The sequence below is a fragment of the Haliotis rubra genome, unplaced genomic scaffold (assembly GCF_003918875.1).
Source record: "Haliotis rubra isolate DU_JTF1 unplaced genomic scaffold, ASM391887v1 Scf119, whole genome shotgun sequence".
Lineage (NCBI taxonomy): Eukaryota > Metazoa > Mollusca > Gastropoda > Lepetellida > Haliotidae > Haliotis > Haliotis rubra.
In genome coordinates, this window is record NW_025765103.1 from 2,051,675 (window position 1) to 2,071,135 (window position 19,461).

General features: G+C 40.2%; 1 protein-coding gene across 1 annotated transcript in view; it reads right to left on the reverse strand.

The window, feature by feature from the left end:
* LOC124261060 (probable G-protein coupled receptor CG31760) overlaps positions 1-19,461 on the reverse strand; it is a 74,915-nt gene that overhangs the window by 11,597 nt on the left and 43,857 nt on the right. Inside the window, exons 11-13 of the mRNA XM_046695384.1 lie at positions 7,462-7,676; positions 5,457-5,595; positions 631-736 (exon numbers count right to left, since the gene is read on the reverse strand). Coding sequence (XP_046551340.1) covers positions 631-736; positions 5,457-5,595; positions 7,462-7,676 — 460 coding nt within the window. The remainder of the gene's footprint in view (positions 1-630; positions 737-5,456; positions 5,596-7,461; positions 7,677-19,461) is intronic.

Here is a 19,461-nt window from a genome sequence, read left to right on the forward strand (position 1 = left end):
ATAATTTGCTAATGACTGTAATATCTGTAATAGCTCGTGTTGATATTATCTGATTGGAGGATATGGGTAGCAAGGGTTTCCGGAGAAACACGATCGATTTAGTTTGGTCTCTTATAACGAAGCCGGAAGTAATTGCAAAACCCATAAATGGGCGTAGTTATTTTACATAACGTTGCCAGTTCAGTCAGTGTACGTGGTGCGTAGGATTCAAGCCATCTACACACAACATGGAATTATATTTAATCGATTACTTTTACTTTGGGGAAATACATTTTAAAAAATTACTTTGAAAAATATATAACCATTTTACTACCTCCCCATCTCCCACCCCTACTTATAACCTCCTTTTCATCCTTCGTCCTCTAGATTACTTTCACTTCATGTTCATGTAAACACGATTACGCAATTACTTATTCTTAGTAATGTGTGTGCAATGTAAGCTGATTACCGTCGTGTGATGAGATTAACTGTTCCCTACAAGTGCCGTCGTTGTGTTCGATCGATCTAAGAATGTGTTACAATCAATGCATCAATGAACTACCCACTCGGCCTCTAGTTGCATCTAACTGTTCTCTTAATGAATCCTATGAATGCATTCATGTGTTAACTACGAACGACGTATTGTCTTACTTTTGGGGCGAAGATAAGCGTCATTGTGATGGTGACGAGAGCCTGCAGCTTGGCCATCAGAAGGAGGTACACGATGTCCGGGCCTGCCGACACCGCGATGAACTGACTGAAATATTCATCAACGACATGTCACATGACTGAAACATTCATCAACGACATGTCACAAGATTGAAACATTCATTAACGGCATGTCACATGACTGAAACATTCATCAACGACATGTCACATGACTGAAACATTCATCAACGACATGTCACAAGATTGAAACATTCATTAACGGCATGTCACATGACTGTAACATTCATCAACGACACGTCACAAGATTGAAACATTCATCAACGGCATGTCACATGACTGTAACATTCATCAACGACATGTCACATGACTGTAACATTCATCAACGACATGTCACATAACTGAAACATTCATCAACGACATGTGACATGACTGAAACATTCATCAACGACATGTCACATGACTGTAACATTCATCAACGACATGTCACATGGCTGAAACATTCATCAACGACATGTGACATGACTGAAACATTCATCAACGACATGTACGTGATAAACCTCCACCAACATGAAGTCACTGAACCAGTGACACATCTCAACGACACATCAGTTTATTGAAACACACAAGGTGATTCCCAACAACGACATATGAATTTGTTGAAAAAGGCACAAGGGTGGACATTTCCGCTTCAGTCTAAATCCATTTCATGAACTACATATTGATGTGCAATTTGAAGTGAGTTTGAAATAACGAGTTTTCACGGTCAGTGTGAGCAGAGTAAGGTCTAATGGTCCTGTATGGGACGGGGTAAAGTATAATAGCTGTTAGTATGACGGGGTAAAGTATAATAGCTGTTTATGTGACAGGGTGAGGTATAATGGTTGTTAATGTGACAGGGTGAAGTATAAGAGTTGTTAGTGTGACGGGGTTAAGTATAATAGTTGTTAGTGTGACGGGTTAAGGTATAATAGTTGTTAGTGTGACAGGGTAAGGTATTATAGTTGTTAGTGTGACAGGGTAAGGTATAATAGTTGTTAGTGTGACGGGGTAAGGTATAATAGTTGTTAGTGTGACAGGGTAAGGTATAATAGTTGTTAGTGTGACAGGGTGAAGTATAATAGTTGTTAGTGTGACAGGGTAAAGTATAATAGTTGTTAGTGTGACGGGGTAAGGTATAATAGTTGTTAGTGTGACAGGGTGAAGTATAATAGTTGTTAGTGTGACAGGGTAAAGTATAATAGTTGTTAGTGTGACAGGGTGAAGTATAATAGTTGTTAGTGTGACAGGGTGAAGTATAATAGTTGTTAGTGTGACGGGGTAAGGTATAATAGTTGTTAGTGTGACAGGGGTAAGGTATAATAGTTGTTAGTGTGACGGGGTAAGGTATAATAGTTGTTAGTATGACAGGGTGAAGTATAATAGTTGTTAGTGTGACAGGGTGAAGTATAATAGTTGTTAGTGTGACAGGGTGAAGTATAATAGTTGTTAGTGTGACGGGGTAAGGTATAATAGTTGTTAGTGTGACAGGGTAAAGTATAATAGTTGTTAGTGTGACAGGGTAAGGTATAATAGTTGTTAGTGTGACGGGGTAAAGTATAATAGTTGTTAGTATGACGGGGTAAAGTATAATAGTTGTTAGTGTGACAGGGTGAAGTATAATAGTTGTTAGTGTGACGGGGTAAGGTATAATAGTTGTTAGTGTGACAGGGTAAAGGTATAATAGTTGTTAGTGTGACGGGGTAAAGTATAATAGTTGTTAGTGTGACAGGGGGTAAGGTAAAGGTATAATAGTTGTTAGTGTGACAGGGTAAGGTATAATAGTTGTTAGTGTGACAGGGTAAGGTATAATAGTTAGTAGTTAGTGTGACAGGGTAAGGTATAATAGTTGTTAGTGTGACGGGTAAGGTATAATAGTTGTTAGTGTGATGACGGGTAAGGTATAATAGTTGTTAGTGTGACAGGGTAAAGGTATAATAGTTGTTAGTGTGACAGGGTAAGGTATAATAGTTGTTAGTGTGACGGGGTAAAGTATAATAGTTGTTAGTGTGACAGGGTAAAGTAATAGTTGTTAGTGTGACAGGGTAAAAGTATAATAGTTGTTAGTGTGACAGGGTGAAGGTATAATAGTTGTTAGTGTGACAGGGTGAAGTATAATAGTTGTTAGTGTGACGGGGTAAGGTATAATAGTTGTTAGTGTGACAGGGTAAAGTATAATAGTTGTTAGTTGACAGTGTATAATAGACAGTATGACAGGGTAAGGTATAATAGTTGTTAGTGTGACAGGGTAAGGTATAATAGTTGTTAGTGTGACAGGGTAAAGTATAATAGTTGTTAGTGTGACAGGGTAAGAAGTATAATAGTTGTTAGTGTGACAGGGTAAGAGTATAATAGTTGTTAGTGTGACAGGGTAAGTGTTAGTGTGACAGGGGTAAGGTATAATAGTTGTTAGTGTGACAGGGTGAAGTATAATAGTTGTTAGTGTGACAGGGTAAGGTATAATAGTTGTTAGTGTGACAGGGTGAAGTATAATAGTTGTTAGTGTGACAGGGTGAGGTATAATAGTTGTTAGTGTGATGGGGTAAGGTATAATAGTTGTTAGTGTGACGGGGTAAGGTATAATAGTTGTTAGTGTGACAGGGTGAAGTATAATAGTTGTTAGTGTGACAGGGTGAAGGTATAATAGTTGTTAGTGTGACAGGGTAAGGTATAATAGTTGTTAGTGTGACAGGGGTAAGGTATAATAGTTGTTAGTGTGACAGGGTAAAGGTATAATAGTTGTTAGTGTGACAGGGTAAGGTATAATAGTTGTTAGTGTGACAGGGTAAGGTATAATAGTTGTTAGTGTGACAGGGTAAGGTATAATAGTTGTTAGTGTGACGGGGTAAGGTATAATAGTTGTTAGTGTGACAGGGTAAGGTATAATAGTTGTTAGTGTGACAGGGTAAGGTATAATAGTTGTTAGTGTGACAGGGTAAGGTATAATAGTTGTTAGTGTGACAGGGTAAAGTATAATAGTTGTTAGTGTGACAGGGTAAAAGTATATATAGTTGTTAGTGTGACAGGGTAAGGTATAATAGTTGTTAGTGTGACAAGTATACAGGGTAAGGGTATAATAGTTGTTAGTGTGACAGGGTAAAGTATATAGTATAATAGTTGTTAGTGTGACAGGGTAGAAGTATATAATAGTTGTTAGTGTGACAGGGGTAAGGTATAATAGTTGTTAGTGTGACAGGGTAAGGTATAATAGTTGTTAGTGTGACAGGGTAAGGTATAATAGTTGTTAGTGTGACAGGGTAAAGTATAATAGTTGTTAGTGTGACAGGGTAAAGGTATAATAGTTGTTAGTGTGACAGGGGTAAGGTATAATAGTTGTTAGTGTGACAGGGTAAGGTATAATAGTTGTTAGTGTGACAGGGTAAGGTATAATAGTTGTTAGTGTGACAGGGTAAGGTATAATAGTTGTTAGTGTGACAGGGTAAGGTATAATAGTTGTTAGTGTGACAGGGTGAAGTATAATAGTTGTTAGTGTGACAGGGTAAGGTATAATAGTTGTTAGTGTGACAGGGTAAGGTATAATAGTTGTTAGTGTGACAGGGTAAGAGTATAATAGTTGTTAGTGTGACAGGGTAAGGTATAATAGTTGTTAGTGTGACGGGGTAGGTATAATAGTTGTTAGTGTGACAGGGTGAAGGGTATATATAGTTGTTAGTGTGACAGGGTAAAAGGTATAATAGTTTGTTAGTGTGACAGGGTAAAAGTATAATAGTTGTTAGTGTGACGGGGTAAGGTATAATAGTTGTTAGTGTGACAGGGTAAGGTATAATAGTTGTTAGTGTGACAGGGTGAAGTATAATAGTTGTTAGTGTGACAGGGTAAGGTATAATAGTTGTTAGTGTGACAGGGTAAGGTATAATAGTTGTTAGTATGATAGTGGGTTAGGTATAATAGTTGTTAGTGTGACAGGGTGAAGTATAATAGTTGTTAGTGTGACAGGGTAAGGTATAATAGTTGTTAGTGTGACAGGTGTGAAGTATAATAGTTGTTAGTGTGACAGGGGGAAGACATAATTGTTAGTGACAGGTTTGTGTGACATGAAAAGACTAGTTGTTACGCCAAGGTATAATAGTTGTTAGTGTATCACGGCAGGGAACACCAGATAATAGCTGTTAACATGACCATGTAAGGAATCGAATAGGGTGTTAGTGTGACTGGGTAAGGTATAACGCTTTTAACCACTAGTGTGACACCGGTAAATAGTTGTTAGCGACGGGGTAGGGTATAATTGTCGTTAGTGTGACGGGGAAGATATAATTGTTGTTATTGTGACGCGGTAGGGTATATTTGTTGTAGTATGACGGGGTAAAGTTCAATACCTTTGCGTTAACAGAGGGAGATCAACTGGTCGTTAGTATGAGCAGGGAAAGGTATAATAATTGGGAAGATACGTAGCGTATAGTCATTAATGTGAAGCTCTGATGAGCATTAGTTATCAAGGTATAGTAGTTAGCGTAAGCAGGCAGTTTGACTCGATAATCGGAGCATTGAGGACAAAAGGTCGTTAGGTTTGAAAGATGATAGATGCTTTTGATGAACACCACTCTGGTAAAACAAAGGCTCACGCTTAAAAGATGAGTTTTTGGAAGTTGCCATTACTATTACCGTAGCGGATACGACCCCAAGAACGACATTGATGATGTTCCATTCTAATGAAGCTAAAGCCTTTCTTGTTTTATCGAGTAGTGAGTTTAGAGTAGTTACCTGTGTCTCCGCCTACAGCTGCAGAACAAAGTAAGCGTTTGATCACTTACTTGAGAATGAGGATGAAGCTGCCGAGGATGATGGCGTTGTACGTAGACCACGTGATGTGTTTGCTTTCGTTGAAGTGAGCAGGTGCCTTCCTGACCGTGAAACACAGGTACACCCCGAACAACAACAGGAGCGCCTCAGCTGAGGGGGACATGGTGACATGTAACGCAAAGAAACTCAATACCTGAAGGAGTCTCACTGTGTCGCCTACATGAATGAAATGGCGTAAGTATAGCCAAAAGCGGCGTAACACGTCACTCACTCTCTAACATGTGTTCGGTAGTCGCTATGATACATTCTGGACCCTGTGACCCTATATGATGACTACAGCCGGCAATGATCACATGTAAACACATTATCCGAACCAATCAATATTTATTAGTGAGTGAGTTTAGTTTTACGCCGCCTTTAGCAATATTCCAGCAATATCAAGGCGGGGAACACCAGAAACGGGCTTCACACATTGTGCTCATGTGGGGAATCGAACCCGGGTCTTCGGCGTGATGAGCGAACGCTTTAACCACGAGGCTACCACCGCCCCCAATAATTTTTAAGTAAAGTCAAGTATGCAATCAAATCATGAGTGGCGTCACCGTTCGGGTTTACGAAACTATTTCATTTTACAATTACACAAACTCTGTGTGTTTCGCTTAAGCTTGCCTTCAATAGTAATTATTAATTATAATCGCAAGATGATAGCCATAAATGTCACATAATATGCTGTGAATACGAATGCCACTTACTGATAATAGATCATTTCAACTTGTCCAGAATGAATACACAGCATCCACTAGAAGGTAGAGTTTTGTGGCAGATCATTCAGGACCACGTATGATCAAACACGGAGTCTGCTGTATGGTGTTGGAGATACTGTGGCTAACAATGCTATACATGGAACAACACAAGGTGGCGGTAGCGGTGCCCAACTTGAAATCAGGTTGAAGTGTCACCATCACTGTGATTAAGTGAGTGAATGAGTGAGTTTGGTTTTACGCCGCTTTTAGCAATATTCCAGCAACATCACGGCGGAGGACACCAGAAATGGGCTTCACACATTGTACTCATGTGGGGAATCGAACCCGGGTCTTCGGCGTGACGAGCCAACGCTTTACCCACTAGGCTACCCCACCGCCCCCTGTGATTAAGACTAAATGCCTTTTAGGGAGTGGTCAGAAGTAACATGTGTTAGATTTGGGACAGGAATGACTTCCTTTACGGTATTGAGTACTCCTAGCTTTAGGCAATAGGACCCGTACCACCTGGTCAGTGGAGTCCACGTACCCATCTCGAGTATCAGCTGGTCAGTGGAGTACACGTACCCATCTCGAGTACCAGCTGTCGGGCTTTCATCCGCAGTGGCTGAGTGGGCTAGATCGCCCACTTTGAGTGCTGGCGATTTGCTGAGATTGTGACTGGAATCCCGGAGGGAACTCAACCCCCCAAAAGTACTAGAATTTGTACTTTACTCAGAAGGCGTAATCCAAAATATAACATGCTATCACTGTAATTGAAATTATATATAACAAGATGGCATGGTCATCAGTATCCCCCGCCACAGTGTTCTATTCCTATTTGCTTCCTGTGTTTTTACTCCACCACAACATTCATGTCCTGAAAACACATACCACATTTGGTTTCCCTATCTATAACGGTTTCTGAGGAAATCTGCCCGCATTGGGGATAACGTGCACTAAGTCAAGAAACGCATGACAAGGGCCATAACTCTGTAACAAATTGTAACATGGTTTCCGTTTTCGAACTCCATCAAGGCATGTGTGTCCTAAAAACACATTCCAAATTCGGTTTCCCTATCTATAACGGTTTCTGAGAAAATCTGTCCCCATCATCTCGCGCGTACGGACGGAGCTCAAACCTATATCCCCTCCCATTTCGTGACGGGGGTGGGGGGGGGAGAAGATAATAAACACGCCATGACTAACGGTACATCTACATACAGCTAAATGCACCCTTACTTATGTAAATGTACGCTTAGATAAACACACCCACCTCCATATATGGCAAACATCCACCATGTAGGCCCACAATGAAAGAACTTGAGTGAGTTGGAGGCGGTGATAGTGACGGCCCGTGGCGGCTCTATTGCCGTCCAGCACGACAAATACACCACGACGACCACGACAATAGGCACAAGACGATGTAGCAAGGATTTGTCGGGCAGGCTGATTCGCTTCACTGAACCCACGCTGAAAATCACGGAGATTCTGAAAGAGAAATAGTAAAAGTAAAATATTGTTTTGACCTTGCCATTTGCAAAACATCACTGACATCAATAAAACGAAAACAGAACCAACAAGCCCAGTGTTTCTCTTGCAGGCTGGCGATCTGCATTCGCATAGAGATGATTTCACGTTTAGGTTTTCATTTGCTATGTATTAAGGGCCAAATATGATGAAGATAATCTGTTTACACGACGTTGCATGACTTGCAACGACCCACCACCCCCATCCCCTAACAGGACCCACGTGGAACTGGACGAATCTGTCCCATGTACATACATTTAGGAGATAACTGTACTGTGTTTGACGAATTGGGGACGTATACTGGTGGTTATATAGCCGCAAATGTAGTTATATCGGCGACGCGTAAGCTATAACGCGGGAAGACCTAGGGCTTCTGCAAATGATAATGCCCTGAAAAACAGCGTTTCCCCCATAGTGTAGGGATACATTTAAAAGATTTGGTGAATCGGGTTTTAGATTGCGACCGTATATGCTGATTATGCGGTCGGAAATTTATATCATTGACCAATCAGAATTCGTGTTACATACTAAGTTGAATTAGATTCAGCTTATGAGAGCGAACTATGGGATAGCAAATGTGGTGCCATGCGTCACGGGAGTGAGTGAGTGAGTGAATGGGAGATTTACGTGGGTGAATGAGTGAGTGAGTGAGATAACTGGAAAAAACCTTCAGAAATGCAAAGTAAAATATAAACTCAGGGTCAGGGTGTTGTTGTACAATGCGATCTCAGCAATAAACCTAACTCCCATTCGTAGACCTACGATTGTTGGGGCGTTGTGGCTATATTGTACAGCGACATTGGATCGTGCATGCGTCACTCGTCAAGCAGGAAGACTCGGGTACACCTGTACTAGCCAAGGTGCGTGTTACCTGACACCATCCGGGAATACAACTGGAGGTAGTTCATTGATCTACACTAACGAAGGTATCCTGTCGCTCTGACTGTGAAATACCGGTGATTGCAAGTCGTGATTACAGGAACTACAACTCAATCCTCAATCCTCAATCCGCGTGATAACGGAGCATGTAATGGTCATGTTTGAACACGTTGTTTACTGCTGCACGTGTCACGAGCACACTGTGTCCAGGTAATTACTGATAGTAATCATTATTCGTCCCTACTTATGATCACTGAACGTTTGCTCTTGTGTCTGAAAGAACGTGTATACGGGGACCAACCATTAATTAATATTCTGTAAGCATTTGTGTGCGTGTTCTGTTCTAAATTTAATTAGGAGATAAACATGCTGTGTTGGAAAATCAGAGGTATATAACGAAATTATAATATGCGTCGGCGTTACATTCCGAAAACGGTCCATGGATATTACTATACTCTCCACAGCATATGTACATCTTCAGACATTAACATCATAAATAATTTTGTCAAGTTCTTAGAACATGTTTATTCTGCTCCTGTTAGCGCGGTTGTGTGAAAATGGTAACTAAAACCACTATTGTACCACCTTGTATGATTGGTCGTATGGCCTTTATAAAATATAAACCCTTCTTCTTCTTCTATAATAGATCTAAATAAGGCATTTAGTCTTAATCACAGTGATGGTGACAGTCCAACCTGATTTCAAGTTGGGCACCGCTACCGCCACCTTGTGTTGTTCCATGTATAGCATTGTTAGCCACAGTATCTCCAACACCATACAGCAGACTCCGGGTTTGATCATACGTGGTCCTGAATGATCTGCCACAAAACTCTACCTTCTAGTGGATGCTGTGTATTCATTCTGGAGAAGTTGAAATTATCTATTATCGGTAAGTGGCATTCGTATTCACAGCTTAAACCACTAGGGAAAGTTATGTCCATTGTTCTTGGAAGTGTTTTATTAGAATAACTTAATAACTGCCCTTGGGTAATCATTCCTATTTAAAAACAATAAAATTGTACCCATTTTGATAATCTTCAACATGCCTAATACATTACATGCGTATTAAATAAGTATGCCCTCGTGGGGTAAGCTTCTGGTGTCTGACAATAGTATCTTACGGGGTCGTTATGAGTATTTGTATGAGGAAGTGGAGACCCGAGGTGTTAAAAATTGGGCGTATCAGGTTAAAAGTATTTTGTCGAATATTGGATTAAGTGAAATATGGTTAAGGCAGGAAGTACCACTAGATTATCTAATAGTTATAAAACAAAGAATAAATGACCAGGCTATTCAGGTAATCTTTAGTCAGCTGTCCAACTCATCGAAATGTGCAATTTATAAAAATATTATTAACCAGTTTACGCTTCAATATTATTTATGTAAATCTATTCCATATCTTTATAGGAAGCAAAAATTCCTATAAATTCAGACTCAGTTCCCATAATTTAGCAATAGAAACTGGTAGCTTATTTGAGTGGCATGTTTTTGGGCAGAACTACATAGGCGAAACTTCCCGACCCATCAACACCCGAGTGAAAGAACATCAGACCTCTGTTACCAATTCCGACAGCAAATCAGCCATTTCCGACCACATCAAAGCAAGCCCCAATCATCAAATAGAGTGGTCTGACATCACCATTCTCTCTAACAAACAAACAGACTTCACTAAACGCAAGCTCACCGAAGCCATCCACATCAAACGCCAAAAGCCCACCATCAACCGAGACCAAGGATACTTCATTCCATCCGCTTATGATGCACTCATCCACCAAGCCCAATCTACTGTATAAACCCTGCTGTATAAACATCTCATTATTATTTGTACATCATTGGCTTCCACGCCTGTCCTTTGTCTACTCTCTGGCTTCATCAGCTTCCTGCCTAGCCAATTATGTAAATTATGTTGTTTTCTTTGTTACATTGTTACATCCAGTATATATATACTTTCCCCTACTTCATGTCCCATTATGCTTGACAACGGTACAAGAATCTGTATCGAAACGTCGCACTCACGAATAAAAAGAAGATGTTATCCATAAAGTTTGTTCTATATAGAAACTGGTAGGTATGAAAACATAAATCTTGTTAATCGAAAATGTCAAATGTGTAAAGATGATATTGAAGATGAACTACACTTTATATTAAAATGTCCATAATATCATAACTATAGAATAATGTATATTAAACCATTTTATTATAAATGTCCATCAGTATTTAAACTTATTTAACTACTTAGCATTAATAATGTTAAAGTGTTGTGAAATTTAGGGAAATATTTATATAAGGCTTGTTTATTAAGAAAGGAATTAATTAGTAACAGTAATTGTACATCCTCATTTACCTTCATCTCTATTTCACTGTCACCATGTTTGCAAACCTGTACCAATACCGTTGTCATTGTACCTGTTATCTGTACAGATAACGGTAATAAACGAGTCGACTAAGCCGCTTAATCACCCTAACTACGGTAGATATTTAAATAACTTCCTTGTTATGTCACATATGTCCGAAACTTATGGCTATTATTTCACTATTATAATTACTATTGAAGACAAGTATAAATGAAACACACAGAGTTTGGGTAATTTTAGAAAGAAACAGTGTCGTAAACCCGAACGGTGACACCACTCATGATTTGATTGCATTCATGAATACGTATTGGGGGCGGTGGGGTAGCATAGTGGTTAAAGCATTTGCTCGTCACCGCGAAGATCCGGGTTCGATTCCCCACATGGGTACAATGTGTGAAGCCCATTTCTGGTGTCCTCCGCCGTGATATTGCTGGGATATTGCTAAAAGCGGCGAAAAATTATCCAAGCACAATCCAGTAAATATACCTCAAAGTCATGGTAGAATAACAGTTAGTTTCAGGGAAACATTATTTGGCCTCGGGTGGGATATACTGAAAAGAATGTAAAAAGACACGAAAAGGCCTCTTCTAAGATGTTTTGAATACTATTCATACCGCTTGTTTAATATGTCTTAAAGTTCCCCTCAGAGTTTTATAAACTCTCTCTCTCTCTCTCTCTCTCTCTCTCTCTCTCTCACTCACTCTCTCTCTCTCTCTCACACACACACACACACACACATATATATCTCAGGTCTCATATATTTGATTTCAGTTGTAGTGACGACGTTTACAAGTATAACTTGACAATGGTGTTCCACAAAGCTTAATGGGGATCAGGGGACACAATTCCTAGTCATATATTTTATGTTTTAATATGTTCCCTATGTGACGTCTGTCTTACATGTATGTGTGTATGTATCGGGGGTAATCATTGAAATGGTATGCTTCTCATATCATAGTGCGATTTTATCATTGGTTACATGGTTTTAACAGATCAATCTAGCCGGGGTTCTCCAAGTGGAGTGGCTCATGTATTATGTTTGTATATTATGCTGATTATTGTATGTCAATGAGGTTCTAATAAATAATCTGTCTGTCTGTCTGGCATTCATGCCGTTGAACTACAAACATTAATTGTCACCAACATAACAAACACGTCCTCTTGTCGATTTTTGGGGATGAAATTCATTAGAGATTCTTTATTTGCGCATAATAAACGAGCGCTGATGGCCGTTTTATATCTGCTCGTTACAGAAACGACATTAAAGAAAGTCCCTCTTTATCCTGAAATAGAAATTTCTGATTGGGCTGACTAAACTGGCAAGTTAATCAAAGTCACAATCCTCATCATGTGGTTTAATAAAACAGATTCTATACTCAATTATTATCTCGTAAAGTTCAGCCCATCCCAGAACGAAACTTAACAATGAAGGATGGTAATATTAATGACGTTGATAGCCATAAACATTTGGGACTTACTTTACAGCACGATTGTTCCTGGACTGATCATGTTAACTGTATCGCTAAAAAGGTTGCACCCATGGTAAACTGTCTTAGAGGTTTTAAATATCGTCTCTCACGTGGAACTTTACAAACAATGTACAAACAATATATCTTACCTATTTTCGACTATTGTTGTCACATCTGGGACAATTGTACCAAACAGCAAGCACTAACACTGGAAAAACTTAATCTTGATGCACTTAGAACGATTTGCGGGCGGTGCTGTTCGCGGCACGAGTCACAACAAAATTTATGATGAGACAAACTTCCAACCACTATGTACTCGAAGATACATCCAAAAACTAACGTTTTTCTATAAGATGGTTAATAATTTTACTCCAAAATATCTGAGTGATCTCGTCCCTCCTAAGGTATCTGACACATCAAGCTACATTTTTCGAGACCGCTTGAAGCTCCAAACTATCGATAGTAAAGTGCAAATTATGCTAAGTCATTTCTCCCAGATACAGTAAGATTGTGGAATTGTTTGTCTACCGATTATAGAGAAACGGCTACTTTGGGTAGTTTTAAGAAACAGATTAATGGGTCAAATAAGAATAATAGTCAAAATTACTTCAATTTAAGCTTTGGAACAAGATTCTGTCAGATTATCCATTCACGCCTCAGGCTCGCTTGCAGCGATTTAAACGCACATAAATATCAACGATTTATATCCTCAAATCCCTCTTGTTCTTGTGGCTACTGTTATGAAGATCCAATTCACTATTTCTTTTCGTGCGTTAATTACACTGACATAAGACATAAAATGCACTTCTATACTAAAGGATATGACATCAAATCAATACTATACGGCCACTCTCATGGATCTACTAAAGGTAATCTTGAATTATTAGAATCTATCCATTCTTTCATTGTACTGTCAGGCAGATTTGAGTTGTAATATATAAACGAAATTGCACTTACTATTAAGTATTTTCCGACACTAATGGTTCTAACGTTAAAAGTGGCATGTTACAGTTTATGATTGTTACATTTCCAGAAAGCTATTGTTTATTGTTTGTTGATATCATGTTTTTCTCCGTACGATTATTATATCTATAATATATCTGTATTCCGGAGCGGTATTCATATAAGCACCATACTGCTTGTTTACCAATCCGGTTCCTCTTTTGGAAATAAATATGTTTAAACCAGATTAGACTGTTCTAGCTTGTCCATCTCTCGTCTGTGGTCTGTATGACAGATCTTTCAGACGGTCTGCAGCTGTGCTCATGCTATCGTCCACGACTTTGTCTAGCCTAAGAACGTCACCTTATTGGTATTCACTCGAATGCCGCCAGTTGCTATTACTACAAACATTAATTGTCACCAACATAACAAACACGCGAAAAGAATATCCTCAGGCTTTGTCGATTTTTTTGGGATGAAATTCATTAGAGATTCTTTGATTTGACGCACTGCTTGGTTTATTTACGAGCGCTGTGAATGGCCGTTTTATATCGTACTCGTTACAGAAACGACAGTAAAGAAAGTCCCTCTTTATCCTGAAATAGAATGAGATGTTTCTGGTGATAATGATTTTCTAATGCACTAAACTAACAATCACAATCAAAGTCACAATCCTCATCATGTGGTTTAGAAGGGGATAAAGTCCAGCAGCAATTAGTGCGATACCTCAATTATTATGTTGCATATAAATCTAAAGTTAAAGGTTATCCCAGATGAAGAAAGGCAAGCATCTGTAACGAACTGACTGACCACTTTCACAGTTGGTCATACAACATAGAGCAGAGTCCTTGATAGGCATACGCACACACTGAAAACACTGACATTAGCAACAGAACAGCAAATAGTATATAACAGAGACATTGTGTCGAAGTATATTCCTGGTTTATACAAATCAAAATAGCCGACACAAGATGCCAAAGGAGCTGTTTCCAAACGCTGACATTGAAGTGTGTCTGTTACTGGTTACATTATTTCTGACCTTATGCTAGGGTTACACTGTTCCCGGCGGCCATGGCAGACCGGTTTCGCCGAAACGTCGTGGAACGGGGACAAACCGGGATGGACGTGAGACAACGTCGGCGGACTGAATGAGCAAACCTTACAGTCCGTGATTGCCGTGGATGCCGTACTAGATCTTTAAACTGTTCAGAAATTTGCCACGGCAGTCAGAGAACTCAACAAAACGTTACAGCACGGAATCGGCTGAAACAAAACTTGTGGACGGTTCGTAGTGGGTCCGCAGTGGGACGGGAGGCATGTGTATTTACCGGTATCTCACGGTCCTTTCAAGTTTTGTCACGTTCGGCCACGTTTGTTTGGCGTTTGTCACGGTTGTTTCACCCCTGCTGCCCGTTTTGTCCCGGTTCTCACGGCAAGGTAGGTTGTGTGGTAGCGGATCGTCCCGTTCTATCAGGACGCATCCAGGCACGGCACGTTGCGTTCTCTGGCATTCCCTCTCTGCATAAGTTGCTGGCCTTCATGCTGCCGCAAGGACAATGGCTGCTATTGCCGGGAGGCCTTTTTTTATACCGTGGGCACAAACGTGCTCCAAAGCTGGCCGGCGTCCACGTTTCATCCGTAAAAAGTCTTGACAGAACGCGCAAAACGTGTCAAAACCTTGAGAAGCGTGAGGGAACCCATCATAACGTAATGGACTGCGGGCCGAACCGTAGTGCGCCTTTGAGTCGGGACTGAGCAGCCCGTTTGTCCCAACGGCCCATCACGGATACCGTGATAGACCGTGAGAAAACTTAGCAGAACCGAACAAAACTTTTCGGGGAAACGGAACATATAGTGTAACCCTAGCATTACAGATCAGTTGCAAAGGAGACAATAACGGTTTTCCAATAGGTGCTGAAACTAATTAACAGTTAGTGTTGACTATCATGGTCAAACACGGCACGATTTCTGTGATCACAGATGATCACATGTCACATGTCATCAAAACATGCATCCATGACACCAGTTTTCGTGGATGCGTTTACTTACTTAAATATGAACGTGTGTACGCCTGTGCATCACGTATATCAATAGGCAATGTTCTATATACATACTATATACATCCATCTCGCTGTAAAGAGCTTAAACAGCACACAAACATGTATAATGTAATATAATGTAGTATAATGTAATGTAATGTAGCCATGACGGAGGGGTCAATAACTACAACCACTGCAGCGGGGAGCGTGGGCATTTATCAAAACGTGACCAATCAAAGTATAGGTAAGATAAAACGGTTTAGCAAGTCAGGTTCGAATTTATTGCTGCAAATGTAACTGAAACCAAATTCAGATTGGCAAAATTATAAGATATACCACCAGCCATCGTTCTAAACAACCTGTTTGTCTTCTACTGGAAATCACTCTAACTACCGACCACACACCTATATGTAAATTACCTATATGTATTAACGATTTTCTCATCTTTTTTTAGGATTTTGCCCCAAAATGACAATTTCCCCAAGGTTGATTTTGGTTTAGTTTTCCATGGTGAAGAAGTACCCTATTTGGGGGACATTTAGTCAAACAATTTGCTGGTTATACTAAATGTCCGGGTTTCATACAATTTCTACTGGACTATTTCTGTCAAGCCATTAAATGAAGTATGCATCCCAATGAGCATTAGCTGTCCTTCCCTTATTGCTCATCTGTTTCTTTATGTATATGAATGGGAATTTCTGCTCGGATTGGATCAAACATAAAGTAATCGGACCATGAAGTTTGACTTCAGCTTCAGGTGAATTGGTTATCTTATATCGCCCAATAATTTGTCAAATAGCAAGCTCTCTACCACTGATTTACCGACCTGAACTAGAATTACAAGAGACCGGTTCATATTTAGATTTATGCATGAAGTTCAGATTGACAAAAGAACTCTGCACGAGATTCTGTATGACGTGTGGATGGCTTTCCAACAACCAGCACCCCTGTATGGCAAACACTATTCCAGCAGCTCCAGCCTTTGGTGTTAAAAGGTTATAAATTAATTACAGTCGATCATACTCTTTCTACGGCTTCAAACAGCATCATATGACTTTGAGTTGTGGCCCGTGTCACGTGCAGCCCTCCCTAACGCGTTCCTGGTGGGACTTGATTAAGGTATCCACACCACGCGGCAGGTACGGATTATATTCATTGACCGAGCAATCAATGTCTGTCGAAGCCGGAGGATGCAAATGAGTGTGAAATGTAAACTGCTCCAGTACGATAGCATTCATGTATACTGTTACAGCTTCTAATCTTAGCGAAATGTTCATCATTATTGTATTGTATGAATAAAGTCGAAGACAAACGACCCTGGGTGAGGCCATACTCAGCAATATTCCAGGTCTCCGGCAGTATAACGGTGACTTGTGGTCCTTCAAATCTGGACCACACAATCCAATGACTGATATATATATATTATGAGCAATTATCCAAGTCCACACAGCTGCATCTATGAAAACATGTTTTCTCAATATCTTAAAAGCCTCATTCATCTCCATGTTCCAAGCCGATTGCTCCGCTCATCAAACTCCCTACTGCTTACACAGCCTCACGTCAAAACAGCCTTGGGATCAAGAGCGTTCTCTGCTGCAGCCCCCCTATCTCTGGAACATTCTACCACTCACCCTAAAAGAAATAGAATCTGCTGATGCTTTCAAAACTGCCCTCAAAACTCATCTGTTCAAACTCTCTTTTCCATAGACATTGTCTACAATCTTTTCTCTTCATAGCGCCATTGAGCAATATCTTTTGGAAATAGGCGCTCTACAAATCAATTATTATTAAGTCGTGTGAGTCCGTTACAATGTCACCGCCCATGCTAGCGAGTCTGACCACCCGAACCATTAAGCCACCTCTTCCAGCTAGCACACGTTGCAAGAAACCTGGTCTACCACGACTTCCTACGAGTTCCCCGTTTAGTGGTCAGTGATAGAGTTAGTATGGTTCCACGCCGCTCTAAGCAATATTCCAGCAATATCACGGCGGGGGGACACCAGAAATGGGGGTCACTCAGTGAGATGCTGGGACACATTGTACTTCGGTACCCACGGGAGCATGGGGCATGCGGACATCAGTGGAATGTACTGCATTACCTTCAGTCCAAACAGATCACCTTTTCAATATCTACTTTTAAGCAAAGATCATCTTCATCGACAATGGGTTACTGAATTACTCCAATTCCCCACAGACTAAATATATAGTACAGAGTCACTGTAGCACTGTTCTTGACATTTGATCAGCTGTTTCAACATTTTGCTGTAACCCGAGAGGAATATACAGACCGAGATTATGCCCATTTTGTATGACACCTGTGTTGCAAATGAATTTCAGCAGTTATTAGTCTGTGAGCAGTGAAACACTATGAGCCCTAATTATGTATCAGGATATCTGAGATCGTTATCTGCGACTTACTTCCTTAAAGCCGTGTCCTCTGAGAACAATGATAAGATATACAATACATACATGAACTTGTGTAATGTACCCGCGGACAAGAATGTTTTATAATGATTACACTACGAGCCAGTGGGCTTGTACTGATATAGGGATTCGGATATCACATATACGACGAGGACATAGAGATATAATTTCTGACTTTAGAGGACTTCGAGATGGGATTCGGGGACATACGTTGAGCACTTCCAAAAGGGATTTCTCATATAAGACGTGGACTTCGAAGGGGATTCCAGACATATCGCGATGGGATTTCATATATTCGACAAGGGCTTCGAGATAGGATATCAAATATTCGACAACGGCTTCGAGATTGGCTTTCATATATACAACAAGGGCCTCGAGATGGGCTTTCATATATACACCAAGGGCTTTGAGATGGGCTTTCATATATAAAACATGGACGTCGAGGTGAGCCTTCATATATACACCAAGGGATTTGAGATGGGCTTTCACATATACAACAAGGCTTTGAGATGGGCTTTCATATATACAACAAGGGCTTCGAGATGGGCTTTCATATATAAAACAAGGACGTCGAGATGAGCTTTCATATATACAACAAGGGCTTCGTGATGGGCTTTCACATATACAACAAGGCTTTGAGATGGGCTTTCATATATACAACAAGGGCTTCGAGATGGGCTTTCATATATAAAACAAGGACGTCGAGATGAGCTTTCATATATACACCAAGGGCTTTGAGATGGGCTTTCATATATACGATAAGGACGTCGAGATGGGCTTTCATATATACAAAAAGGGCTTTGAGATGGGCTTTCATATATAAAACAAGGACCTCGAGATGAGCTTTCATATATACACCAAGGGCTTTGAGATGGGCTTTCATATATAAAACATGGACGTCGAGATGAGCTTTCATATATACGATAAGGACGTCGAGATGGGCTTTCATATATACAACAAGGGCTTCGAGATGGGCTTTCATATATACAACAAGGGCTTCGAGATGGGCTTTCACATATACAACAAGGCTTTGAGATGGGCTTTCATATATACAACAAGGGCTTCGAGATGGGCTTTCATATATAAAACAAGGACGTCGAGATGGGCTTTCATATATACACCAAGGGCTTTGAGATGGGCTTTCATATATACGATAAGGACGTCGAGATGGGCTTTCATATGTACAAAAAGGGTTTCGAGATGGGCTTTCATATATATAAATAGGGAGTCGAGGTGGGCTTTCACATATACAAAAAGGGCTTCGAGATGGGCTTACATATATACGATAAGGACATCGAGATGGGCTTTTACATATACAAGGACGTCGAGATGGGCTTTCATATATACGACCTCGACGTCTTGATGGGATTTATTGATATACCGTAGACTTCGAGAGGGGGATGAGGGTGTGGCATACACCATTAGTTAGAAGTGGACATATTGACAACATAACAACGTAAAGTGTAAACTGAAGGATATGTCTGTCCGTGCCAGGAGAAGACTCCTTCAGAACAAAGGCAACATGGTGGAAAACATTATTGATGTACGGAAACGCATGAGTACAACTGGTTGTGACCGACAGGAAGCGACTGTCGTTGTCTGGATGCTCCATATAAGGACATATAAAATCCGTTTAATC